At 49.2% G+C, this 27165-nt stretch overlaps 1 protein-coding gene across 1 annotated transcript in view; it reads left to right on the forward strand.

Annotated features, from left to right (window-relative positions):
- The first annotated feature begins 393 nt into the window (after positions 1–393).
- The window catches only part of RILPL1 (Rab interacting lysosomal protein like 1), a 48303-nt gene continuing 21531 nt past the window's right edge, over positions 394–27165 (forward strand). Inside the window, exons 1-4 of the mRNA XM_042780594.1 lie at positions 394–402; positions 9711–9861; positions 19777–19895; positions 20463–20684. Of these exons, the coding sequence (XP_042636528.1) occupies positions 394–402; positions 9711–9861; positions 19777–19895; positions 20463–20684 (501 nt within the window). The remainder of the gene's footprint in view (positions 403–9710; positions 9862–19776; positions 19896–20462; positions 20685–27165) is intronic.

Raw genomic sequence — 27165 nt, forward strand, 5'->3', positions numbered from 1 at the left:
ACTGCACGAGCTCTGGTAGTGCACTGGGTAAAGCTTTCATCGGCTAACCAAAAGATTGGCAGCTTTCATCTACCGGCCATGCTGCCGAGAAAAATAAGGCAAGTCAGCCATGGAAACTCTATGGGGCAATTCTACTCTGTCCCATAGGGTCACTATAAGTTGGAATCAACGATGACAGTGGGTTTGGCTTTGGTTCAGTGTGACCTTGGGCAAGTTACTTAACCTCTCTGTGCATTCTTTATTCACTTGTCAAAGGGTGATAGAGATGGGACCCACCTCAGGGTTTAAAAATGAATTGGGATGATATGCATAGTGTTTAGTGGTTGTTCTTCTTTTCCAGAAATGAAATAAGCCCAGAAAGAGGTGACTCCAGGTCCAGGTGCGGATGGCCCCATGAGCAAGGTAAGCACGGCCTGACCTGTGCTTGCTTCCCAATCTGTAGTGAACAGTTTCACATGTTTCTCGCCACGTCTAGCGAACATATGAAGCTTCCCTACAGATTAGTAAGTACAAATAAGCCCGTGCTTACCTTGCGTACTGGGTACTCCCTGCCCGTTAGGGATTGTAAATTTGAAGAGACTCTCATTCTGTAGGAAGGGGCTGTGGGGCTGGGAGAGAGATGCGAGCCACCGGAGAAGCTGAATCTTGCATGTTGTGAAAAATGTGGAAGTGCTCACTACAGATTAGTTAGTAAGCACAAGCAAACCTGTGCTTAGCTTGCTTATGGGTGATCTGACACCGTCCAGGTCCCTTTCTTCATTCCACCCTAGAGTCCCCCAGACCACACAGGCGTGACCTTCCTCCACTGAGCTTACTGACCCCCAGGCTCTGAGTTCTGATTTGCATCTTTTTTCTCCCTTTGCTCTAGTTTATTGTCTGTGCCCTGTGGCTTTTCCCTCCTGGAGGTTATCTTTAATCTTCACAACACTCTGTTATCATCATTTTACGGATGAGGAAATGAGGGTCAGAGTGGGGGAGGGATCTGTCCTACTTTGATGGCAAGGGAGCCCCAGCTGTAGTGGACGTGACTGTAGTGTTTGCCCCAGCCCGTGTGAATTGGGGGAAGGGGCCGATGTTGAAGCAGCTTTAAGCCTGTCTCTGCCCTGGGAGACTGGTGCTGCTGGCCTCATGAAGTGTGGCATGCCCACTGGGCTGGGATTCCAGACGAGGTGTCGGGGATAAAAGGAAGCAGGGGACATGTGGTTTCCGGCCCAGCCTCAGCCCCAGGAAGCTCCTGGTAGATCCTTCAGACTGAGAATAGGAGGTAAACGCCTTTCCTTGCAAAGATCTAGGTGCCTGAGCTAGCTATGGGTTGCTGTGTGGTGTCAGGAAGTGGAGTTGGCCTCTCTGAACCTCCTTGGCAGGCCGTCACCTATTGTGCACTGTGATGGATCAGCAATATTTCAAGGAAAATTGCCAAGGCTGTGTCTGCAACTTTAACTGAGGGTGATTCCATGGTCCTCCTGGGATCTTATCTCTTGGAGTCAGGAAGGACCCTGAAGCTCCCAAGAGTTAGACAATATTTCCAAGGACATCCTGGGAGCTTGAAAATGCTCCAGCTATGTAATTAATGTGAGGAGTCGTAGGAACAGGGACTTTGGACATAAACAGCTTGATTTCAAACCCAGACCCCACCACTCTTAGTCTGTGTGATCTTGGGCAAGTCACTTAGACTTTTGGTGCCTCAGTTCCCTCGGCTGTCAAGTGAAGATAATAATAAAATAATACCTTGTAGGGTTGTGGTGAGGATTAAAGGAGTTAAGAGATACCAGATGGTCCAAACATTGTCCCATAGCAAGAGTTTGACAAGAGTGAACTTGGGGAAACTTGAGAGAGACGCAATGCCTGAACTCACTGCCATCCAGTCGGATCCGACTCATAGCGACCCCTCCTTAGGTTTCCAAGGCGGTGTCAGTATAGAAGTAGATGGCCCAACCTTCCTTCAGAGGAGAGGATGATGGGTTTGAACCGCCAGCCTTCTGGTTAGCAGTCAGATGGCTTGGGCACTACACCACCAGAGCTCCTGCCGGAATGCCTAGGACTGCCTTGTTTGTCTGGGTCTCGCAAGTTTTCCGCCTTTGACAAGTGGTATTCTTACCACTTTCCTATCACTTGTCTCAGTGGAAACATTTGTGTTTTCCTTCTCTGATCGGTTTCCGCCTAATACAGGTTCCAGCTTTCACAGGTTTTATTGTATCATTTTGAGGCCCGGAGTAGATGTCACTGAGGTGCTCATAGGCTGGTATTGGAGACCCTCCTCCAATGCCTACCCCATGCACCTCGACGGCTACCCCAGCTTATCTTGACAACTCCTCTCACCATCTCTCCACGAGGGTCAGGGAAGGGAGGGACCTCTGCAATCCTTTTATACAGCTGCCTCTTTGGACAGCTGGGGAAACAGGGTCCAAGGGCCTGAGCCCAGGTCACACGGCAGTCGTAGGTAGCACCTGTGTGTCCCCCGGCTTTGCTTGTTCTGCTGTGCCAGGCTGGGAGGCGGCTCTTGGGGACATCGATGACCCTGGGCCTGGCCTTGGATGGCGCTCTCTGGCCAGCTGCACTTGTTGCTTCTGGAACACGGTCAGCTGGGAAGCAGACACCCTGCGGGCAGAGCCAGGCACTTGCTTGTAAACACTGCGGGCAGCCTCCTAAGTTGGAGGACAGTATCCTTCCTTTCCCACCCCTGCCCCAAACCAAGCACCAGACCAGTGGCCATCGAGTCAGCCCTGACTCCTGGTGACGCCATGTCAGAGTAGAACGGCACTACATCAGATTGGTTCGTTTTTCCAGAACTGAACTCACTCCCGGGGCTTCCAGCCAAACAACAGGAAGGCATATGGGGTGAACATTTACGTCAGGTAGATAAACTCTGTGGAACAGTCGATCATGGGCGAACAGGAGGGCAGTATTTGCACAGAGAGATAGTCAGTGGACAGGAATATATAGGAACGAAGGACACAGGAAGGGGTAACCACAGGGAGGAAGCGGGAGGAGAGCTGTTACGTTGTGGGGATTGCAGTCAATGTCATGAAACAACATCTATGAGCTGCTGTATGGAAAATGAATTTGCTCTGTAAACGTTCACCCAAATCATAATTAAATTTTTTTTCTTTACTTGTTATTGTGATTTGTTTAGAAGTGTATAGCTTAAGTTCATTTTCTGTTCAACAACTATACACGTTTTGTTTCGTGACATTAGGTGGGAGCCCCTAAGTGTAGCTGCTCCCTCCCCCTCCTCCCTGGGCTCCCCGTTTCCATTGTCCTCCTCTGCTGCCCCTTCCTGCCTTCTGAGCGTGTTTTCGGGCCCTCCTACCCGTTTAGGCTCGTGGTTGACTGTTCTGAGGAGCACATCCCTCCCGGGCGTTGCTTTGCTCTGTAGGGTTTGCGTGGCTGCTTTTTGCAATTGGGTGACCAGGTCTTTCTTCCAAGGTGCCTACTGGCTGAGCATGGAACCATTTCCACCCCCCAGGGACTCCCCCCCAGCCCCAGTCCTCCTTAGTTCAGTATTCTTGGGGCCAAGGGAGGGGAGAAACAGGCTGCCCTGTGTTTTATTCTGTACCCTCCGAGGCCCTTCACGCCGATATTTCCGTAAGAATTGTCTTAGCATGCCCTTGGCCTCCTTTGTGGTTGCTGTTAGGTACTGTCGAGTCGGCTCGATTCATAGCAACCCCGTGTGCAGCAGAACGAAACACTGCCTGGTCCTGCTCCAGCCTCACGACCCTTGTTGTACCTGAGCCCATCGTTGCAGCCGCTGTGTCTGTCAGTCCGTCTCACTGAGGGCCTTGTTTGGTAGAGAACCAGTATGGCTCCAGCAAAGCACACACCCTGCCTTTCACCAGCTCCTCCCCAACCAAGCCCCAGACTCTGTCCTGCTCTGACGCAGACCCCTGCAGTGGCACGCTCTGCCACGGTGCTCTGTTTGGAAGAGTCGGGTCCTGCCTGTAGGCAGTAGGCAGGTGACAGGAAGACCGGAGAGGCACACAGACATCAGAGAACAGAGGCTGTGCAGGGGCATGGACTAAGATGTAAACAGCATGTTGTTCATGCATTCATTCAACAATTGTATTTATTGACCATCTTCTACGTGCCAGGCACTGTCCTGTGCTCTGGGGAGAAGCAGGGTCCAAGACAGACGAGGTCTTTGCTCTCATGGACCTGACCTTCGAATGCAATGCATCCAATAGAAATATAAAGTGGCTTGCTTCATTAATAAAAAGAAACAGGTGAGATTAGTTTTAATATTGATCCCACCATATCCAAAATATTATCATTTCAACACGTAATCAATGTAAAAGATGACTAATGATGTGTGTATATATATGTATTTTCTATTGTTGAAAGTACATACAGCAAACACCAATTCAGCAGTTTCTCCACGGACAGACAGTGACATGGATTATATTCTTCGAGTTGTGCGGTCATTCTCACCCTTCTTTGCTGAGTTGTTCCCTCCCGCATTAACATAAACTCACTGTCCCTTAGGTTCGTATCTCCAGTTTCTAGTTGTTGTTGTCAGCTTGATCCCATAGAGATGGATCTTAAAAACGTACAATGCTCAAGGCAGACGTTGTTTACTAGTTAAGCTAAATGGTTGTTTGATTTTAAGAAGACTTCAGGGGATGTTTTTAGTTTAAGATTTAAAGATTATCTCAGGGCAATGGTTTTAAGGCTTCATCCAGCTTCCATGGCTCCAGAAAGTCTGGATTCCATGAAAATATGAAAGTCTCTTCTGTATATCCCCCCTTTTGAACAAGATTTTTTTTATAGAGTCTTTGATTGAAGTGTCCAGTAGTGGTATCCAGGCACCATCCAGTTCTGATCTCATACTAATAACATATTTTATATTCTTTTCTCCCTTCTAAGTCTTTGAAATCTGGTATGTGTCTAACCCTTACCACAAGTCTCAGTTAAGATCAGCCACATTTCAGTGCTCATGGCTCCTCAGGGTCATGGCTTCTGTGTGGGACAGTGCAAGTCTTGTATAAGGAGAGAAATCTTTTTAAGTTTTAAAAATTTCAGCTTAAAGAAATAAAACAGGGAGATGTGAAAGAGGTTGACCAGGGTGGGCCTGATAGATGAGGTAATCAGGAAGGCTTCCCTGAGGAGGTGATGCTGAGTTGTGCTCTGAATGAAGCCATGGAGAGCTCTAGGGGAGGAGCACTGGAGGCAGGAAGCACGGCAGGTGCAAAGGCCCTGGGGTAGAGATGTGCTTGGTATGTTCATGAACACAGAGGTGGCCATTGTGGCTGGAGCAGAGCAAGTGAGGAAGGGGTGTGGGAAAGACCAGGGCTGTGATCCTGCTGGGGGCCTTGTTGGCCAAGGTGAGGGATTTGAGGAGTGCTGGTGCTGGGAGAAGGCAAAGGAGATGTTGAGTGAGGGCCAGCTTTCTGGGAGAGCTTTTGTCGCTGAGATGGAGACTGGATTAAATTCTCTGCCATCAGCTTAGAGGCAAGAACCAGCAATTTCGCCGTCCGTTCACAGGGAGTAGGCGGAAAAGAACCAAGAATGACAGCCAGTGTATGAGTGTCCTCCGGGTGCGGTAACAAGTGACCACAAACTTAGTGGCTCAAAACCACCTGGATGCCTGCTCTTATGGTTCTGGAGGTCAGAAGTCTGAAATGCATCTCCAGTCAAGGTACTGGCAGGGCTGCGTCCTTCTGAGGACTACAGGGGAGAGTCTGTTTTTCTAACTCCTAACGGCTACCTAGTGGCCCCTTCCTCCATCTTCAAACCAGCATCATAGCATCGTCAAATCTGTCCAACACTGACCTTTAAAGAAATAAAAATCCAATCACCACCCCTTTTTTCTCTCTCTTTTTCAATTGTGATTTGAGTGAAAGTTTACGGAGCAAATTGGTTTTCCATTCAGCAACTCATGCACATTTTGTTTTGTGACATTCATTGCAATTCGCACAATGTAACAGCTCTCTTCCCACTTCCTCCCTGTGGTTACTATTTTCCCTTCCTCCTCCTTTTCTGTCCCTTCCTACCTTCTGAGCTTCATCCCTGGGCAAATGCTGCCCTATTGATATCCTACGGTTGGTAGCTCTAATGGGTGTGTACCTCCCTGTTGGTACTGTCCACCTTCTAGGCCTGTCTCTTGTTTGGCTGAAATTGAGCCACACGGATGAGTTCAGTTTCTGGCTTGAAGGGCATCTAGAGGCCATAGTCTTAGGGGTTCTACCAGTCTCTATCAGACCAGTAAGTCTGGTCATACAAAGAGCTTGACTTCATCATGAAAAAGACAGTGCAATTAAAAAATGAGCAGAGACATGAACAGACACTTCACCAAAGGACATATTCTGGCAGCCAACAAACACATGAAGAGATGTTTACGATTCATTAGCCATTAGAGAGATGCAAATCAAAACAACAATGAGGTACCATCTCACCCCAGCACTAATAGCAAAGTTCAACAGGACAGAAAATAACAAGTGCCGGTGACAATGTGGAGAGATTGGGACTCTCATACACTGCTGATGGGACTGTAAAATGATACAACACTGTGGAAGTCGGTATGTTGTTGTTGTTATATGCTGTTGAGTCGGACCCGACTCGTAGCGACCCCTCCTTGGGTTTCCGAGGCAGTATCACTACAGAAGTAGATTGCCTTATCTTCCTTCTGAGGAGTGGCTGGTGGGTTTGAACTGCCAGCCTTCTGGTTAGCAGTCAAGTGCCTTAGGCACTATGCTACCAGAGCTCCCGGAAGTCGGTATAGCGAGTCTTTAAAAAGTTGGAAATAGAAATACCATTTGATGCAGCAATCGCATTACTAGGTATTTATCCTAAAGAAGTGAGAGACAGGACACGAATAGATATGTGCACACCCATGTTCATCACAGCACTATTCACAGTAGCAAAGACATGGAAACAACCTACGTGTCTGTCAGCCTAGGAATGGATAAACAAACTTGTGGTCCATACACACAATGGAATAGTATGCAACCCTAAAGAATAATGTAGAATCTGCAATATATCGCATAATGTGGGTGAACTTGGAGGACATTATGTTGAGTGAAGTAAGTCAATCACAGAAGGACAAATATTGTGTTAGTCTGCTATTGTGAAAAGTCAAGGAAAGGCTTATACAGGGAAGGAGACTTTGTTGGTTACCTGGGATGGGAGGGGAGGAGGAGAATTCCTAGATAGGTTGGGACACACACACACACACACACACACACACATGAACCAAAGATTTTTAGTGGTTACCAGGAGTAGGAGGGAGGGGGAAAGGGGAAACTTTTGTTTGTGGGGCACTGAGTTTATGCTAATGGTGGTAGAATATTTTGGAAAAGGATAGCAGTAATGGTGGCACAACATAAAAAAAAAAAGATTTTAAGTTTCATTCCACATTTTTCTCCCTCTGGATCCGGGACCTCCTTGGTGACCACTCAGATCCACTTCTTCCCTGCTCACATCTCCTCTGCCCCTCCTGCCTCCCTTTTCCCTTACAAAGGTGCTGTGATCCCGTTGGGCCCACCCGGACAATCCAGGATAAGGTCCCACCTCTGAATCTTAACCTGAATCATATCTGCAAAGTCCCTTCTGCCACGTGAGGTAACATATGTGCAGATTCTGGGGCTGTGGACGTCTGTGGGGGCCGCTGTGCTGCCAACCACAGCCAGTTACATCTGACCGCTATCCACAGAGACCTGCCAGAAGGCAGCAGGAAGGAACAGGGCAGGAAGAACCTGCCTGCTTCCAGCCCACACCTGTGCCGGAGGGCTGCGTGGCCAGCCACAGTCCCACACAGATCCTGCCCTTCACCTCTCCCACGACCTTGAACCATCTGTGTGGATACTTAGTTATTATTTACCATTTCCTCAGTGCAGCCAGCTTCCTACAAAGGAGGGAGGACTTAGGAACTTAGTTAAAAGATGATGGGAGGTGAGGCTGAGCACCCGGCCAGGTGCACAGAAAGAGCAGAGATCGGCCAGTGCGTCCATAGCACTTCCTGGGTGCCAAGCACCGTTCCAAGCGCTTTACATATGTTCACCATTGAATCCTCACAGCAACCCATGGAGGCAGCTACCGTACTGTTTGCTTCATGTCTAAGGCACACTGATGTTAAAGAACTTGCCCAAGATCAGGCATCAGCTGGTAAATGGAATAAACAGGATTCAAACTCAAGTCAGCAGGCGCCAGTGCCCCTGCTTTAAACTGCTGACCAGGCAACAGTGAGAATGTTTGCTGAAAGGGTTTATGGTTTTTTTAAAAAATGATTTTTTGTTTTTGTACCAGAATCATTGCAACGATTATAATACTTGGATGTTGAGTTTGTATGCAGTGAGTGTCATTCACACGCACATAAAGTTCGTCCACTTAAACTACATAATCCAGTGGTTTTGAGTCTCTTCACAGAGTCAAGCAGCTGTCACACAGTCAGTTCTGGGGCATTTTCAGCACTGTGGGAAGAGGAACTCTCGCCCCCTAGCAGTCACACCCCTCCCATGACCCTGCAGCCCCTGGCAACCACTAATATGCAATGTGGCCTTTTGTGTCTGGCTTTGTGTCACTGGACATCATGTGTTCAGAGTTCTTCCACGTCATAGCGGGTATCAGTACTTGGCTCCTTTTTATGGCTGCATAATACTCCATCATATGGATGTACCACATTTTATTGAACTGGTTCATCAGTTGAGAGGCTTTGGGGTTTTTCCGCTTGGGGAGGTTAGGAAGGATGGTGCCGTGAATATCTGTGTACGAGTTTTTGTTTTCATTTTTCTTGGGTATGCACCTAGGAGTACAATGGCTGGGTCACGTGGTGAATTCCACATTCCACTTTCTAAGGAGCCACCTGGCTGTTTTCCAAAAGCGCTGCACCATTTTCCACCCCCACCAGTGGCGTTCGAGGGTTCCAGTTTCTCCATTTCCTCACCAACACTTGTCATCGTCTGTTTTATTACAGCCGTCCACAGACATGCTTTCACCGGACTCCTCTTGTTTATCCTTACATCAACCCTGTGAGCCTTTCTAGCATGGTACCTCAAGGAGGGAAACTGAGGCTCATAGCGGTTAAGTGAGTTACTCATAACTTCTTGGACAACCTGTTCTTCAAGCATAGAACTTTCCCTAGGTCTTTGCAGCCTGCTTCTCCCCTGGAAAAAGGTCTACTACGTTCATTCACTGTATCTGCCCAAATATCAGGAGCCCTGGTGGTGCCGTGGTTAAAGTGCTCAGCTGCCAACCGAAGGTTGTTGATTCAAACTCCCCAGCTGCGCTCCACGGGAGAAAGATGTGATAGTCTGCTTCCATAAAGATGACAGCCTTAGAAACTCATTCACGCGGTTCTACTCTGTCCTATAGGGTGGGGTTACTATGAGTCAGAACCAACTGGACGGCAGTGGGTTTGGGTTTGTCTTTCTTTTTTGGGGTGTATGTCCAAAGATCAGGGAAGGTGACCTTACCTGGGGCCACCCCCCCACTCTTCCCCCTCTTTGGCTGGTTAAAAGGTGTGATGCCAGCTCTGGTTACTGTGGGGCAGTTGTTACCTGGCCAGGTGCTCACAGCATCAGTGCAGGTATCTGCCCAGAGGAGGGAGGCCATGTGTTTCTTACAACGGTGCCGTGTGGGCTGCTGGTGGCCTCGCCTGCCCACCTGCCTGAGGCTTGGTTCCCACAGGGGTGGGTAAGGCACGGACCGTGGTCCGCGGCGCGGGGGTGAGGCTGCCGCCCTGGGCCGGCTGTCAGCACACTGTGTGCTCACCTTTGCAGGAGCTGGAGCTTGTGGAGGACGTGTGGCGAGGGGAGGCACAGGACCTCCTCTCCCAGATAGCCCAGCTGCAGGAGGAGAACAAACAGCTGCTGACCAACCTCTCCCACAAGGACGCCGGCTTCTCCGAGGAGGAGTTCCAGAAACAGGAAGGTATGGAAGGGGGAGGCTGCTGTTGCTGGCCTCGTCCGAGAAGGCCGGGGGCGCACATGGGGAAGCGCTCAACTACGGGCCGAAGGGTGGTTTGAGCCCACCTAGAGGCACCTTGCAAGAGAGACCTGGCTTGAAAACCCTACGGGCCCAGTTCCAGTCTGACACCCATGGGGTCACCAGAAGCAGGAATCGGTGTCATGGCAACTGATACCGGCACCAACAGCATCAGCCCCATCATCAGTGATAGTAATACGGATAAGAGCATCCCGAGGCTTTGCCCTCCACAGCCCTTCGTCTCATATTGTCATGTGGGTATGAGCCGTAACTCTGCCAGAGAGGAGGAATTTTTTAGCCCCCATTTACAGATGAGGAAACAGAGTTCGTGTAACAGATTGAGGTAGATTCCCCACCGTATGTCAGGCACTTTTTGGCCCTAGGACAAAGACGAAGAGCCTGCCTCATGAAGCTTATGCTCTAGTGAGTGGAGAGAGGTGATAAAAATTGATAGTTCAGACGGCGACCAGTGCTGTGGAGAAATAAAACAGAGGGATGACGGTGACTTGGTGGGGCTCTTCTTTAGAGACAGTGGTCTGGGAAGGCCTCAGCCTTGATTTGAGCCCTGCCGTCTGCTGACCGGAGGGAGCCGGGCGTGCAGTGTCTCAGGAGGCCGGCAGGTGCAAAGGCCCTGAGGCACAACTGAACTGGGCGTGTTTGTGTGAGTGGAGCTGAGCCAGGTTGGAAATGAGCTCAGAGGGGTCACAGCGCTCAGATCAAGGAGCCCCTTAGAGGGCAAGTTTGGGTTTCATTCAAAGTGTGATGGGAAGAGACCTGAGGCCCTTGTCACAGGCACACATGTCAAAGTGACCAACCCAGAATGGCAGCCCATAACTGAATGGCACTGGAGCCCCACAGCTATCCTTCATCCTACTAATGGTGATCCAGAACTTTCTACACATCAAGTCCTCTTGACTGTGGGGCTATGTCAGATCTGTAACAGCCTTGCTCCTGATGGGAGGCTGCCTCTGGCAGCTTTCCCCGAGAACTTTCAAACCCATCTCTTTACTCCAGGAAGACTCCTTGGGTCCCCACACAAGCCCCTGCCCTAACGTTTGCATGTGGGCTGGTGCGGTGAGGGATGGCCTTGTTTGACGCTCATGGAGTTCAGACCTTGTGTTTATGACCCTGAGAAGAAAGTATAAGGACTTTTTAGGGATAAAGGACTGCAGGGACCAAGAGAAAAGGAAGAGTTTGATCGGCTCCCAGGATTACCTATTCCTTGTGTTTTCTTTGGTGAAATGGGACTAGTGCAATTGGAAAAAAGTTTTGGTGATTATGAATGTTGGCTCTAGAACCAGACAGCTGACGTTGGAATCGGACTCCAGCTGCTTTGTCACCTTGATTAAGTCACTTGACCTCTGCTCCTATGTCATAAGGTTGTCTGAGAATTAAAGGACATAATACATGTTAGGTTGTTTGGAATGACACCTGGTACATAGGCAACACTTCCGCAAATGTTGTACCATTGTTTTATATTAGTTACATTAGTGTATGTTGCTGATTATTGTTACTGTTAGGAGATACTGTTGTCTAGAGTCCCCGGGGGGTGTCAACAGTTGAGGTGCTTGGCTGCTAACTGGAAGCGTGTCAGCTCACGTCCACCCAGAGGCACCTTGGTAGAAAGGCCTGGCAGTAGACTTCCAGAACGACCAGGCGTTGAGAACCGTCCGTGGCCCAGTCCAGCTCTGATACCCGTGGGATCCCCACCAGGCAGAGTCAGCTGGAAGGCAAGTCGTCTGCTGTTTTTGTTTTTTCAGATCATTGCACAGCTTTGCAATATACTAAAAACCACTGAATTATACACTTTAAAAATGGTAATAAATCATATTTGAAAAAGTAAACAAAAACAAAGAGAAATGGATCGACAGTCATAGTGAGAATGTTTCGCATGCCTGTCTTGGTAACTGACAGACTGCACTGGAAAAACAGGAGTGCAGACCTGGAATGTGGTGGCTTCGTGAAGCCAGGACGCACCGCTACTGCCTCTGCCTGCCTCTCCCCACACCCACATGGGGGCAGAGGACCCAGCCTCAGTGAGCCTCAGAGACACAAGCAGGCAGAGCAGCTGGAGAGACAGGCCTGCCCCGGCAGGCAGACATAGACAGAGGCAGGCAGAGTACAGAGAGACGGGCCTGCCCTGGCAGGCAGACGTGGACAGAGGCAGGCAGGGTACAGAGAGACGGGCCTGCCCCGGCAGGCAGACGTGGACAGAGGCAGGCAGAGTACAGAGAGATGGGCCTGTCCCATCAGGCAGACATGGACAGAGGAAGGCAGAGGAGCCGGAGAGACGGGCCTACCCTGGCAGGCCGAGCAGCCAGAGAGATGAACCTGTCCCGGCAGACAGACATGGACACCACACACGTGGACACACACAGCCCCCACCCTGCCCGTGGGCCCTCTCAGAACTGAACGCAGGTAGGGGCAGAATTAGAATTCTTCCATCAAATGTTTAAGAAAGCACCCACCTGACACTGGAAGTCAGAGCTGAATAACAACAGAAAGTTAATTAAAAATCCTGTCATCCAAGTGGGCCTGCGCCTGAGGAGTTCCAGAACCACCGCCCAGTGTCCTTCAGCCTTTGGGGCGCTGATGTTATTGTTATTCTTTAATGTTTTACTTTCTTGAAAATATAAATACACGCGGGTGATGTGTTTTTAAATCACATATGGAGATGCGATAGGAACCATTCTCACACATTTGATCACATCGCTGTCCAAAAGGAGAGCTTTGCTGTGTCTCCACTCTCCATCCCCTGCTGGCCTTGTCATGAAACAGTCTGGGGTGTGCAGTTGAGCCCTCGCTAACTGGCATCTAATTGGCATCTCAGGTCGTCAGGCTCCCGGAGGCTTCACTCAGAAAGCAGCCTCCCTCCACCCCCAGTGCAGACACCACGCAGATGCCAGGCGTGCCTTTCATGGTTATTTTTATTGTGGACCGGAAACTATGGGAATACAACAAGGACAAAAACATCTCCCCCAACTGTTACAGGATCAGCGATTGGGCAGACGGGTCCCTGGGAGGAGGAGGAGCCCAGTGATGGAGACCGAGGGTCAGGCACCACTTTGATAGGTGCTAGGCGGAGGCCTGCAGTAGAGTGAGGGTTGGGAGTGCAGTCACCTGCGTCTGGTGCCCGTGGTGATGGTGGGGGATGGGGGCAGGCAGCCTGTATTGCTTCCTCAGCAGTTGACACTCGGCACTGTGTTCAGAGGCCCCACCACTGGGATGGAGAAGGGGGCACATCCCCTCCAAGTGTGCTCAAGAGCCTGTGAAGGAAGTTCTGGGCTTTAGGGGAACAAGTCAGTCTCAGAGAGAAGGACAAATGACCACATAGTCATTTTCTGAAGAGTTAAGCTTGGGATCAGGGATGTTGTTGCTTTGCGGGGAGAAGTCTCACCCGCCATGGAGCAGACTGGCTTCCGTTCCTGGCCAGTGCACCCACGCGTAGCAGCCACCACCTGTCAGGGGAGGCCTGGGTGTTGCTCTGATAAGGAATAGGTTTCAGGAGAGCGTCCAGATTAAGAAGGACTGGGAAGAGAGGCCTGGCAATCTACTTTGTAAAATTGGCCAGCGAGCACCCTGTGGATGACGACGGTTGGCTCCCAGCTGATCATGGGGCTGTTGCAGGGCCAGGCAGTGTTTCGCCTCCTTGTGCATGGTGTGCCGTATGTCGGAGGCTGACTTGATGACATTTAACAACACAGAGCTTACCACAGCACTTGCCAGTAGAAAGGTAATGCAAGCTACATGTGTAAATATGGATTTTCTGGAAGTCACATTTAGAGAAGTAAAAGGAAATGAGTAAAATTAATGTTAGCGATATAACCCAAGAGATCTGAGGTAGCATCCTTTCAATATATAATCAGTTTTAAAAATTATCAATGCAGTATGTGACATTCTTTTTTTTTAATAAGTCTTTGAAATCCATTTTGCATCTTGATTCCTTTTCGTGGCTGCATACTATTCCATTGCATGGCTAGACCACATTTTGTTGATCATTCATGTGCTGATGGACACCTGTGTTGTTCCACCTTTTGGTCTCAGGGAGTAATGCTGTGTGAACATTGGTGCACAAGTGTCTGTGCGAGTCTCTTGGATCTGTACCTCAGAGTGGAAATACAGTGAAACCTGTGAGAGCTGGAACTCACCAGAACTGCTGTGTTTTTCCAGGTCTCGCAAGTTTTCTGGCTTTGGGTGCAGTCTTACCACTTCTCTATCGCTCGTTTTAGTGGAAAACATTTGAGTTTTCCTTCTCTGACAATTTCTGCCTCACACAGGTTCCAGCTTTCACAGGTTTTACTGTTCTACTTAGTTCTTTGTTTCACTTCTTGAGCAAACTGCCAGACTGCTTTGCAGTATCTGTCTTTTAATCAGCGACACAGGGTGCCCCTCCTCCCCCGTTTAACCACTCCCTAGCTGATGGACATTGAGGTCGCTGCCAGTTTTCATCCCCACACATGCTGCTGCCGTGGCTGTCCTTGGACGCCCCACTGTGTGCACTTGCCCGGGCGTCTCTTTAATTCGAGATCCCAGATGCTGAGGTGCTGGATGACTAAACGATTGCTCAGAACCCTTGCAGCTTTTCACAGTGTCTGTGAGTCTAATAAAAGCACTCAACCTTCTTTTCATTTTTCAGAGCACTCCTATATCCACTTTTGTGTTTTATCTCAGGAACAGCCTAGAAGCAGGGAGGACTGGTCTTTCCATTTTGTGGGCCAGATAACAGTTGACACTTAGAGGCTCTTGGACAGAGTCTTACTCTGGGCTGGGCTTGTTGTAAGCACCTTCACAAATTGTTGTTGTTATGTGCTGTCAAGTCGACCCACTCATAGCGACCCCGCCTTGGGCTTCTGGGGCAGTATCACTACAGAAGTAGATTGCCCCGTTTTCCTTCCGAGGAGTGGCTGATGGGTTTGAACTGCCGGCCTTCTGGTTAGCAGTCAAATGCCTTAGGCACTATGCCACCAGAGCTCCCCTTTACAGATTAGCTCATGTAAGACGCAGGCGGTGAGGGCAGCCGTGCTCAGTAGTGCCATTCTCGCCCTCCGTGTGGGAGATCCGGGTTTGATTTCCAGCTGGTGCCCCTCACGCACAGCCCCCACCCCTCGGTCAGTGGAGGCTCGCACGCTGCGGTCATGCTGGACAGGTGTTGGCGGAGCGTCCAGACTAAGACGAGGAAGAAAGGCCTGGCAGTGTTCTGAAACTGCACAGTGAACACCCCGTAGATCCCACTGGTCTGAGCCACGCTGATCCTGGGGGTGCAGCAGGGCCAGGCGTCATTTCCCGCCTTGTGCATGGAGTCACCGGGAGTCAGGGGCCGACTCCACAGAAGTTAACAACACCAAGCCACGCGGGTGGGTGCACCCAAGTTAGCCCCACTTGCAAGTGAGCAAGGAGGCCAGAGGTGAGTGGCAAGTCCAGGCTCTGAGGCGGGAAGTGGCTTCAGATTGCAGGCTCTTCCCCAGCTGTTCTGTGCCTTAGGGTTTGACAGACGGAACAGAGGAAAGTGAAGGACACCCTGGGGTCACGTCCAGGTTCTGTCCTCCCCCAACTTCTCCAGGAGCTGACTCTGCCCTGCACCAGGATTAAGAGAGCAGGTGCGGGACAGGGACAGCTTCCTGCTGTATCACACGCATCTGACGTTGCCCCGCGCGCGCACACACACACACACACACACAGACTGGGTAGGGCCTTTTTGGAAGGGTTCAGCAGGGCCCTCTTGTCCCACCAGGGTGCCGGCACCATGTGTGAGTTCCCTTTGGCCGCCATAACTGGGTGGCTTAAGCCAGCAGAAGTTCCTTCTCTCACAGCTCTGTGGTTGGGGGCCATTGAGATGACCCCAAGGGACAGAGTAGAACTGCCCCTAGGTTTCTAGGCTGGAATCTTCATGGAAGTCGGTCACTGGGTCTTCCTCCCATGGAGAAGCTGGGTGGACGGAAACCGCCAGCCTTTCGGGTGACAGCCCAACGCCAGCAGGCCCCTTTCTGGAGTCCTGGGCATCCAGGGTCGAGGTGGCAGCAGGGCCTCGCTCCCTGGGGAGGCTCTGGGGGCGGATGCGTCTTTGCCCCTTCCAGCTCCTGGCCATCCGTGGCCTTCCTCGGCTTACAGCCACATTGCGCCGTCTCCATCTCCCTCGTCACCTGGCTGCCTTTCTCTGTGTGTCTCAGTGGCCTGTCCTTTTCTTATGAGGACACCTGTCATACTGCATTAGGGCCTACCCTAACGTCCTCCTCTTAGCTTCGTTCCATCTCGCAAACACCGTATTTCCCTGAACGTGACCTGGGAATTAGGACTTCAACATACCATTTTTTGGAAACACGCCACAATACGGTGCCTTGTAGCAAAGATGCGGGGTGCAGGGAGAAGGGGAGCACCATGCCCAGTGCCCCCAGATGGCCCTGTGACCTCCATCCAGTCCTCGGTTCCTTTCCCACCCAGCTGGAGCACGCCACGGCCTGGAGCACCACAGGCTCCGGCAAGAGGACATCCTTTGAGGAGGGGGCCCTGGGAGGAAGAGGAGGAGGAGGAGGAGCAGCCCAGGCTCTGGAGAAATCACCCATTTGCTAAGCTGCGCTGGAGCCCTCGGCCATTGTCAGCTTCTGCACTTAAACAAACAAGTACTGGTTCTCTCCATGGAGGCTGCCATGTACTTCCGGTCCCAGCTCTTTGGGGTGCTTGGGGATCCCTGGAACTGCCTTAGGCCCCCTCAGCCAGTAGCCCCGCTCCCTTGGTGATGGAGGCCTGTCACTTCTTCCCCATCTGAAGATGGAGACCACAGTGCTGGTGCCCAGAGGGAGCCCCTCCCTCACCCCTAATGGTTTTTCTTTATTTTTTTTATTGAGGGTTTACTTCCTTAGAGTAAGAACACATTGTAAGAGGACAGTGCTGTGACTTGCCTGTGTTCAGATGAGGATGGGAGCTCTGGTGGCGTAGTGCCTAAAGCATGTGACTGCTAACCAGAAGGCTGGTGGTTCAAACTCACCAGCCACTCCTCGGAAGAAAGATTGGGCAATCTACTTCTGTAGATACTGCCTGGGAAACCTAAGGAAGGGGTCACTATGAGTCAGATTCGGCAGTGAGTTTCATTTCTTTTTTTTGGTTTTGGTTCAGTTGAGGATATAAAATATTGTCAGCACCCCGGAGCTCTTTCTGTCCCTTCCCAAACAATCCCCCACAAAAACCAAAATTCCCACCGCCATTGAGTCGATTTCCACTCATAGCGGCCCTCTAGGGCGGAGTCGAACTGCCCCGTGGGGTTTCCAAGGCCTTCATCTTTATGGAAGCAGACACCCCCATCCCTCTCCCGTAAGCAGTTGGTGGGATTGAACCATAGGCCTTTCAGGTAGTAGCCGAGCACTTCACCACTGCACCACCAGAGCTCCTCAATAATCCTGCGAGGTAACCCTAACTCTGTGCTGCCACCGTCGGTGATCTGCCTGGTTTGAACTTCTGTGAATGGAATCGATCAGTGTGTACTTGTCAAACATCGAGATGAAATGTTCACACCATGAAAGTCACCCTTTTTAAAAGACAGTTCACTGGTGTTTAGTACCGTGAAAGCTGTGAGAGCCGGCACTCCCCCAGACTGTTTTCCCAGTTCTCGCAAGTTTTCCGCCTTCAACAGGTGCAGCCTTACCCATCACTCATGTTACTGAAAAATATTTGCATTTTTCTTCTCTGCCAGGTTTCCGCCTTAGACAGGTTCCAGCTTTTGCTGGTTTTACTGTATGTTCACAGAGCCGTGCACCTGCAACCGCGATCGAATTCCAGAATATTTTCATCACCCTGAAAAGAAACCCCTCCCCACAGCCCTCGGCAGCCACTAATCTTTCTGGCTCTGGATTTGCATATTCTGGCTGTTTTATATAAATGGAATTGTACGATCCATGGTCTTTAGTGACTGGCTTCTTGCACTTAGTAGGATGTTTTCAAGTTTCATTCATGTTGGAGCGTGTCCCAGAGCTTCATTCTTTTTTTTTGCTAAGTGATACGTCACTCTGTGGCTGGACCGTGTTTTGTCTGCCCCTCCATCCAGTGATGAACATTTGGGTTGGTGCCACTTTTGGGCCATTAAGAATAATGCTGCTGTGAACACTCATGTACAAGGTTTTGGGTGGACATATTTTTCATTTCTTTGGGGTATAAAACTAGGAGTGGAATTGCTGGGTCATGAGGTAATTCTGTGTTTAATTTTTTGAGGGACTGCCAGACTATTTTCCAGTCTCACCAGCAATGTGTGAGGATTCCAGTTTCTCCACATCCTGTCGACACTTGCTTTCTCGTCTGCTGTCTTTTTATTATGTCCATCTAGTGAGTGGGAGGGGCGCTTTGGTGGCGTGTTGGTGAAGGCATTCGGCTGCTAATGGAAAGATTGGTGGTTCAGACCCACGAGCTGCTCAGCAGGAGAAAGACGAGGCAGTCTGCTTCTGTAAAGATTTACAACCTTGAAAACCCTACGGGGCAGTTCTCATCCAACCTCATAGGGTCACTGTGCGTCAGACTTGACTCAATGGCAGTGGGTCTGGTTTTGGTTTTGTAGTGGGTGTGAGAGTGCCTGGGTGGTGCAGTGGTTAAGTCACTCATCTGCTAACCACAAGGCTACAGGATCAAGTCTACTCGGAGGGGCTTCAGATGACAGGCATGGAGACCTACTGCTGGGAAACCCTGTGGAGCACAGGTGTGCTCTGACCCACACGGGGTCGCTGTGAGTGGCCATCGGCTCAGTGGGGACTGGCGTTAGTGGGCATATGCCCCAGAGAACTGGAAACAGGTGCACAAACAAGAGCATGGATGTGCCTTTTCACAGCGGCCTCCTTCACAGTAGCCGAAAGATGGGAACAGCCCAAATATTCATCAGCAGATGATGGATAAGAAAATAGGGCCTCGCCATGCCAAGGAGTGCTATTCAGCCATGAAAGGGCATGACCTTCTGCCAACATGCTACAACATGGATGAGCCTGGGAAACAGCATGCCAAGGGAAGGAAGCCAGACACGGAAGGTCACCTGTTGTCTGATTTCGTTGGTCTGAAATCTCCAGATTAGGCACATTAATTGAGTAGATGAGCGGTCACCAGGGGCTGAGGGGACAATGGGGTGGGAGTTACTGCTTCCTCCACAGTTTCTGTTGGGATGAAAAGTTTGGGGCATAGATAATGGGGCAGGTTGCACAACATAGTGAATGTAATTCCCAACACTGAGTTGTACAATTAGAAGTGGTTACAATGCAAATGTTACGTTTTATATTTTAGCACAATAATGGGAAGAAAAAAAGAAAGACTAGGGCACTTCCTATAGGTCTCTGGGTGGTGCAAGCAGTTGGTGTTCAACTACTGACCTCAGGCTGGTGGTCAGACCCACCCATTGCAGCACAAAGCTCTGGCAATTTGCTTCCATGAAGATTAAGCAGAGAAAGTCCCGGGGAGCCACTGTACCCTGTGGCACTCGGGACCGTGACTGGTAAATGGTGACGGGTTTGTAAGATGCTCACGTGCTAGGAAGGCCGTAACCCAGGGGTTGGGTCAGGAACACTGGCTGAGTGGGTGGGGGGTGGATACCACCTTGGATTGGGGGCTTGGGGGCGAGCAGGCTGCCATGAGCAGGTGACATTTGAACTGTGGCCTGGAGAATGAGAGGGGAGTCCTGGGGAGGTCAAAAGGCAGACTCTCCAGGCAGATGGGGGATGGGCATGGGAGGAGGTAGACTTCTGGGGCAGGGGGCAGAGGGCATGAGTGGAGAGCTGAGGGGAGATGAGGTTGGGGAGAAGGCAGGTCCCAGGGGCCATGGGGACGTGGACACTGTCGGAGCGTTTCAGTGGAGCAGGGAGCTGGGTTCAGCTGCCAGCCTCACCTACCCCACCGCAGGCATGTCGGAGCGTGAGCGGCAGGTGATGAAGAAGCTGAAGGAGGTGGTGGACAAACAGCGGGATGAGATCCGTGCCAAGGACAGGGAGCTCGGCCTGAAGAGCGAGGACGTGGAGGCCGTAAGTGCTCACCAGGCTCCACTCCCCTGGCCAGCAGGTACCAGCATGAGACTGGCTCCCCATCACCAGGGCCCTCTTCTCCCCTCCATCTCATTTCCCGGGCTCTGTGGGGTGCAGTAGACCGAGCCCTAAAACAGCAGACAGGGGATGACCCTGTGCCGTGCTCTTCCCTGAAAGACAGGAGGGTTCATGGCACTGCCCCGTGACCTGCTCCCATCTACACTCTCCTCTGAGGCTCTGCTCTGAGCCCTGAGATGACACTAGCCCACCATCTCTGTGCTCCTTGGGAGGTGGCCAGCGTGGCTCCAGAAAGCCATACAGCATCTCTGCCTGACTAGAGAAGGGGGCCCTTTCTCAAGGCATGTTACTTTCGTCTGTTACACAATTACCATAATCAGGACACATAATACCCATCATTGCTGTCAGCAGTTACAAGACTGTGAACATGTTTCAAACAGAGGTGACCCCAGTAGGAATGGCACAGCCTTGGATGTCTGGCCGGGTGCAGGCCCAGCCTGAGCCCCTGTGCATGGCGGCCCTGCCCAGCGGCCTCCTCTCTTTGTGCAGTTGCAGCAGCAGCAGACCCGGCTGATGAAGATCAACCATGACCTTCGGCACCGCGTCACTGTGGTGGAGGCCCAGGGCAAGGCCCTGATTGAACAGAAGGTGGAGCTGGAGGCAGACCTGCAGACCAAGGAGCAGGAGATGGGCCGCCTGAGGGCTGAGCTGGGGAAGCTTCGAGAGAGGCTGCAAGGCGAGATCAGCCAGAACGGGCAGGAGAAGCCTGAGGTGAGCAGGAGGCAGGGTGGGAGGCGGGCTGCAGGCTGGCTCAGGGCAGGCTGGGCTGTGTCAGTTTCCCCATCGCACGTGCCCAGAAAGGGCAAGCTATTGGCCTGAGGACATGCTGCTGGGAAGAGGCAGAGCTCGGCCTGGAACCCAGGACTCCTGGCATTCTAGCCCAGGGTATGCAGCTCAGGGATGGTTACTGTGCACCTGTTATTCATTCATTCACTCATTCATTCAAATAATTGTTGACTCTGTGGCAGGCTCTGGGGATGAAATGGTGCGAAAATACAGACTTAGTTCCTGTCCTCATGGAGCTTACACATTAGTATGGAAGATGGACACTAGTCAGCTAATCAGCCAATACCATGCGACCCAGCAGTTCCACTTGTAGGTATGTACCCGAGATAAGTGAAAGCGTATGTCCACACAGAAACTTGTACACTAATGTGCACATACAGCATTATCCCTAAAGCCAAACAGTAGAAAGAACCCCATGTTCGTCAGTGGATGAATGGACAAATACAGTGGGATACTATTCAGCCATGAAAAGGAAGGGATGCCTGCTACTACATGTACAAACCTTGAAAACACGATAGTGAGTGAAAGATGCTAGACGCAAAGGCCACATAGTGTAGGATTCCCTTTATACGAGACATCCAGAATAGGCAAGTCCATACAGACAAAGAGACTAGTGGTTGGCCCAGGGGTGGAGGAGAATGGAGAGTGACTGCTACTGGGTGTGGGGTTTCCTTTTTGTGGGGATAAGAATGTCCTGGAATTAGGCAGAGTCAGTCATTGTGCAGCACTGTGCCATATACACTTCCAAAGGGTGATATTTATTTATTATTGTGATTTGGGTGAAAGTTTACAGAGCAAATTCACTTTCCATACAGCAGTTCACATACAGGTTATGACATTGACTACAGTTTACTACAGTGCAACAGCTCCCGTCTCCTACTTCCTCCCCATAGTTACCTCTTCCCTGTGTCCTTCTCTCCAAGCACTCCTGCCCCCCAGGCTGTCTCCCTGTGCATACACAGCCCTTCTGTTCTCCCATGATTGTTCTCTCCAAGGAGTGTATCTACCTAATGTAAATGTTCAACTCATATGCCAGTCTTTTGTTTGGCTGGAAGCCACAGAGTGGGTTCAATTCCAGACCTGAAGGGCAGCTAGGGGCCATAGTCTCAGTGGTTCCATCACGCTCACTCCATCAGACCAACAAACCTGATCTCTCTCTCTTTTTTTTTTTTTCCAATGATTTTGAGTTTTGTTCCACCTTGTTCTCCCTCTCTATCCAGGATCTCCTACATAGATCCCCCTCCAAGTGGTTGACAGTGGTAGCCAGGCACCATCTAGTTCTTCTGGTCTCATAGTAATATAGGCTGAGGACCGCATGGTGTACCAGTTGCTTGGACTAATTGTTTCTATGAGTCTTTGGTTTTCTTCATTCTTCTTTGCTCTGGACAAGGAGAGACCCATCATTGCATCTAGATAGTCACTTGCAAGCTTTTAAGATCCTGGTTGCTACTCGCCAAAGTAGGAGGTGGAACAATGTTTTGTGTAGTATGTTATGCCAATTGAGCTTTGACGTCCCCTGCAGCTGTGGTCCCAAGCCCACAGGTCCAACTACTTGTTCTGTCTGGGTAGCTGGCTTTGGCCAGGAAGTGACTAAAACCTTGTCCCTTGTCAGCTCTACTATATACCTGGGAATTGTTATAGAACATAACAATACACTTGTAGAAACACTGTCTGCCAACCCTGTACATGGTCTTGGGCATACTCCCCCCTGCATAATAGTTCAGCCTGTCAAAGGGTGACTTTTATGATATGTGCATATATTCATTTCCTAGGGCTTTCGTGACAAAGTACCACAAGCCAGGTGGCTTAACAACAAAAATTTGTTGTCTCTCAGTTCTGGAGGCCACAAGTCCGAATTCAGTGTGTTGGCAGGACCATACTCTTTGCAAAGGCTCTGCAGGAAGGCCCTGCCTTGCCTCTCCCAGCTTCGGGGAGCCTCAGTCATTCCTTCCTTGGTTTGTGGCTGCCTTCCTCCAGTGGCTGCCTCCCTCCAGTGGCTGCCTCCGTGTTCCCTCTCTGTTTCTCCTCCTTTCATTATGAGTACATTGCTCGTACTGGGTGAGGCCTACCCTATTGCAATATAAAGAGCTCTGGTGGTACAGTGGTTAAAGCACTTGCTGCTAACCAAAATGTCAGTGGTTCAAACCCACCAGCCACTCCACAGGAGAACGACGAGGCAGTCTGCTTCCATAAAGATCTACCCCTTGGAAACTCTGTGGAGCAGTTCTACTTTGGTCCTGTAGGATTGCTATGAGTTGAATCCACTCAACGGCGGAAGGTGTGAGTTTTGTTTTACTGCATTATGACCTTATGTTAACTAACTACATCTGTAAAGATCCACTTTCCAAATAAGGCCATATTCATAGGTACCAGAGTTAAGACTTCAGCATATCTTTCTGAAGACACAATCCAATTCAAAATAATGAGTTCTCTCTCAGTTAAAAAAGGACTTATGTAAGGAAAAGGTCACGGTGCCGTGATCTCCATGACTAAGGGGGGCACTGTATTGTGTGGCTAACTGCATGGACTCTAGAGCTGGACTGCCTGGGTTCAAATCTGGGCTCTGCTACTTGGATAAGTTTCTTGGCTTCTCTGTGCCTCAGTGTCTTCATGTATAAAATGGCAATAATAACACCACCTAACTCTTGAGAGGAATAGCTCCCAGCTTCACAGTAACACACAAGCCACCACAGTACAACAGACAGACACAAATACTGTTTCAAATACCACCATGTCACCACCCATGGTTTTCAACAGAGCTTCTAAGACAGACAAGGAGAAGAATCTGACCATCTGTTTGTGAAAACATTGGCAGTGAAAATTGTATGAATAGCAGCAGAACACTGTCTGATGTAGTGCTGGAAGATGAGCCTCTCAGGTCGGAAGGCACTCAAGATACGATGGGGAGGAGCTGGCTTCTCAAAGTAGAGGTGACCATAATGATGTGGATGGAGTCAGCTTTCGGGACCTCCATTTGATGATGGGGCACAAGTCCAAATGAGATGAAATGGCTGCAAACATTTGTTAACAATCAGAACGTGAAACGTACAAAGTATGAATCTAGGAAAATTGAAAGTTGTCAGAAATGAAACAGAATGCTTGAAGATAGATATCCTAGGCATTGGTGAGCTGAAATGGACTGGTATCGGCCATTTGAATCAGATGAGCATGGTCTCCTATCCCAAGTGTTCTGGTTCCCTAGTGCCACTCCGACAAGAATATACCACCAGTGGGATGGCTTGAAGAAACAGGACTTTATTCTCTTACGGTTTGGAGGCTTTAAGTCTGAGTTCACAGTGCCAGGCTCTAGGAACTGGGTGAAAGCCTCTCAACCTTGAGTTTCAGCTCTGCCTCCTGCTCCCAGCCCATTGAAGCTAGAGGCTTTTCTTCACTCAGCTGTTGGCTGCTGAGGCTACAGGCTCAAGGTTGACAAGTAAAAAGGCACAGTCCTGATGTTACCAAACCACACAACAGGCCATTAATTCTAGTCCATTGAGAGTCTCAATGTCGTCAGAGCATGGCAGGCTGCTGAACGACGACATGGCTACATGCAGGATTCAAGCATGCCATAAGGTCGAGAGGCCATTCCCCAAGGCTGCTTCTTATATACAGGAAGCAGACCACATCCCTAAGAGCTACTCAGCTGCTCACAGTAGAGTCCACCATGGAGTTGATTACCAGTCTCATCATGGGGAATACTACATCCAGCTGCCCAGCCACTCAACCAGGCCCAGCCAAGTTGACACACAGACTTAACTACCACACCAAGAATGACAGATTGAAGAGGAATGGCATCACATGCATCACCAAAAAGAACATTTAAGATCTGTCATGAAAGTTTATATATGGAAGGAAACTCTTTGCTGGTTACCAGGGATGGGAGGGGATGAAACACTGCAAAAATTTACAAAATAAAAAGATCTGTCCTTAAGCACAGTGCTATTAGGATACTATCCATACATCTACAAGCAAGACCAGTTACTACTACTGTTACTCAAATTTACGCACCAACCACTAATGCCAAAGGTGAAGATAAAGCAGATTTTTACCAACTTCTGCAGTCTGAAATTGATCAAACATGCAGTTAAGATGCATTGATAATCGCTGGTGATTGGAATATGAAAGCTGGGAACAAAGAAAATCAACAGTTGGGAAATACGGCCTTGGTGACATCATAAAATTTGGCAAGACCAACCACCTATTGATTGGAAATAGTTTTTTCAACAACATAAACAGCAACTATATGTGTGGACCTCACCAGATGGAATACACAGGAAACAAGTTGACTACATCTATGGAAAGAAATGATAGAGAAGCTCAATATCATCCATCAGAACAAGGCCAGGAGCTCACATGCAAGTTCAAGTTGAAGCTAAAGAAAATTAAAGCAAGTCCACAAGAGCCAAAGTGTACAACCTTGAGCATATCCCATCTGAATTTACAATCTCAAGAATAGATTTGATGCATCGAACACTAATGATCGAAGACCAGATGAGTTGTGGGATGGCATCAAGGACATCATACATGTAGAAAGCAAAAGATCATTAAAAACACAGGAAAGAAAGAAAAAATCAAAATGAATGACAGAAGAGACTGAAACTTGATTTTGAATGTAGAGTAGTTAAAGTGAACAGAATAAATGAAGTAAAACAGCTGAACAAAAGATTTCAAAGAGCAGCTCAAGAAGACAAAGTATTATACTGAAGTGTGCAAAGAGCTGGAGTAGAAAACCAAAAGGGAAGAACATCCTTGGCATTTCTGAAGCTGAAAGAACTGAAGAAAAAATTCAAGCCTCGAGTTGCAACATTGAATGATCTTATGGGTAAAATATGGAACAACGCAAGAAACATCAGAAGAAGATGGGAGGAATACACAGAATCACTGTACCAAAAAGAACTGGTCAACATCCAGCCATTTCAGGAAATAGAATGTGAGCAAGAACCAATGGTATCGAAGGAAGCAGCCCAGGACACACTGAAAGCATCGGCAAAAAGCAAGGCTCCAGGAACTGATGGAATGCCGAGTGAGATGTTTCAACAAATGGATGCAACACCGGAAGTATTCATTTATGCCATGAAATTTGAAAGACAGCTACCTGGCCAGCCACTAGAAGAGTGTGCCATATTTGAGCCCATTCCAAAGGAAGGTGATCCAACAGAATGCAGAAACTACTGAACATCATTAATATCATGACAAGTAAAATTTTGCTGAAAATAATTCAAAAATGGTTGCAGCAGTACATCAATAGGGAGCTGCCAGAAATTCCAGCCAGATACAGAAGATGTGGAATGAGGGATATCATTACTGATGTCAGATGGATGTTGGCTACAAATAGAGAATACCAGAAGGATACCTGTTTTTCACTGACTATGTAAAGACATTTGACTGTGTGAGTCACAGCAGATTATGGATAGCATTGCAAAGAATGGGAATTCCAGAACACTTAACTCTACTCATGCAGAACCTGTACATAGACAATAGGCAGTCGTTCAAACACAGCAAGGGGATACTACATGGTTTAAAATCAAGAAAGGTGTGTGCCAGTGTTGTATCCTTTCACCATGTTTATTCAGTTTGCGTGCTGAGCAGATAATCTGAGAAGCTGAGCTATATGAAAAGCAAAAGATCTCTTTAAAGCATTAAAAAGCAGAGATGTCACTTTGAGGACTAAGGTCAGCCTGACCCAAGCCATAGTGTTTTCAGTCCCTTTGTATACATGCAAAAGCTAGACAGTGAATAAGGAAGACTAAAGACTTGATGCATTTGAATTGTGGTGCTGGAGAAGAATCTTGAATAGATCATGGACCGCCAGAAGAACAAACACATCTGTCCTGGAAGAAGTACAGCCAGAATGCTTCTTAGAAGTGAAAATGGCGAGACTTCATCTTACTTATTTTGGACACGTTATCAAGAGTGACCTGTCCCTGGAGAAGGACATCATGCTTAAAGTAAAGTAGACCAAAAAAAAACAAACCCACTGCCATTGAGTCGATTCCAACTCACAGCAACCTCCTTTGAGTTTCTCAGGCAATAAATCTTTTTTTTTTTTTTTTTAATTTTATTTTGATTTGGTGAAGATTTACAGAGTAAATTCACTTTTCATACAGCAGTTCACATATACTTTGTCTCATGTCATTGACCAAAATTTACAACAGCTCCCCTCCCACTTCTTCCCCGTAGTTACCTCGTCCCAGTGTCCATCCCTCCATACTCTCCTGCACCCTGAGCTGTGTCCTTGTGCATAAGCAGCCCTTCCTTCTCCCATGATTGTTCTCTCCAGGGTGTGTATCTACTTGAGGTAAATGTTTAACTCACTTGCCTGTACTTTGTTTGGCTGGAAACCACAGGTGTGGGTTCAATTCCAGACCTGAAGGGCAGCTAGAGGCCATAGTCTCAGTGGTTCCAC

Source organism: Orycteropus afer, unplaced genomic scaffold (genome assembly GCF_000298275.1).
Source record: "Orycteropus afer afer isolate SDZICR_OR568_19922 unplaced genomic scaffold, OryAfe1.0 scaffold00048, whole genome shotgun sequence".
In the NCBI taxonomy this organism is placed as follows: Eukaryota; Metazoa; Chordata; class Mammalia; order Tubulidentata; family Orycteropodidae; genus Orycteropus; species Orycteropus afer.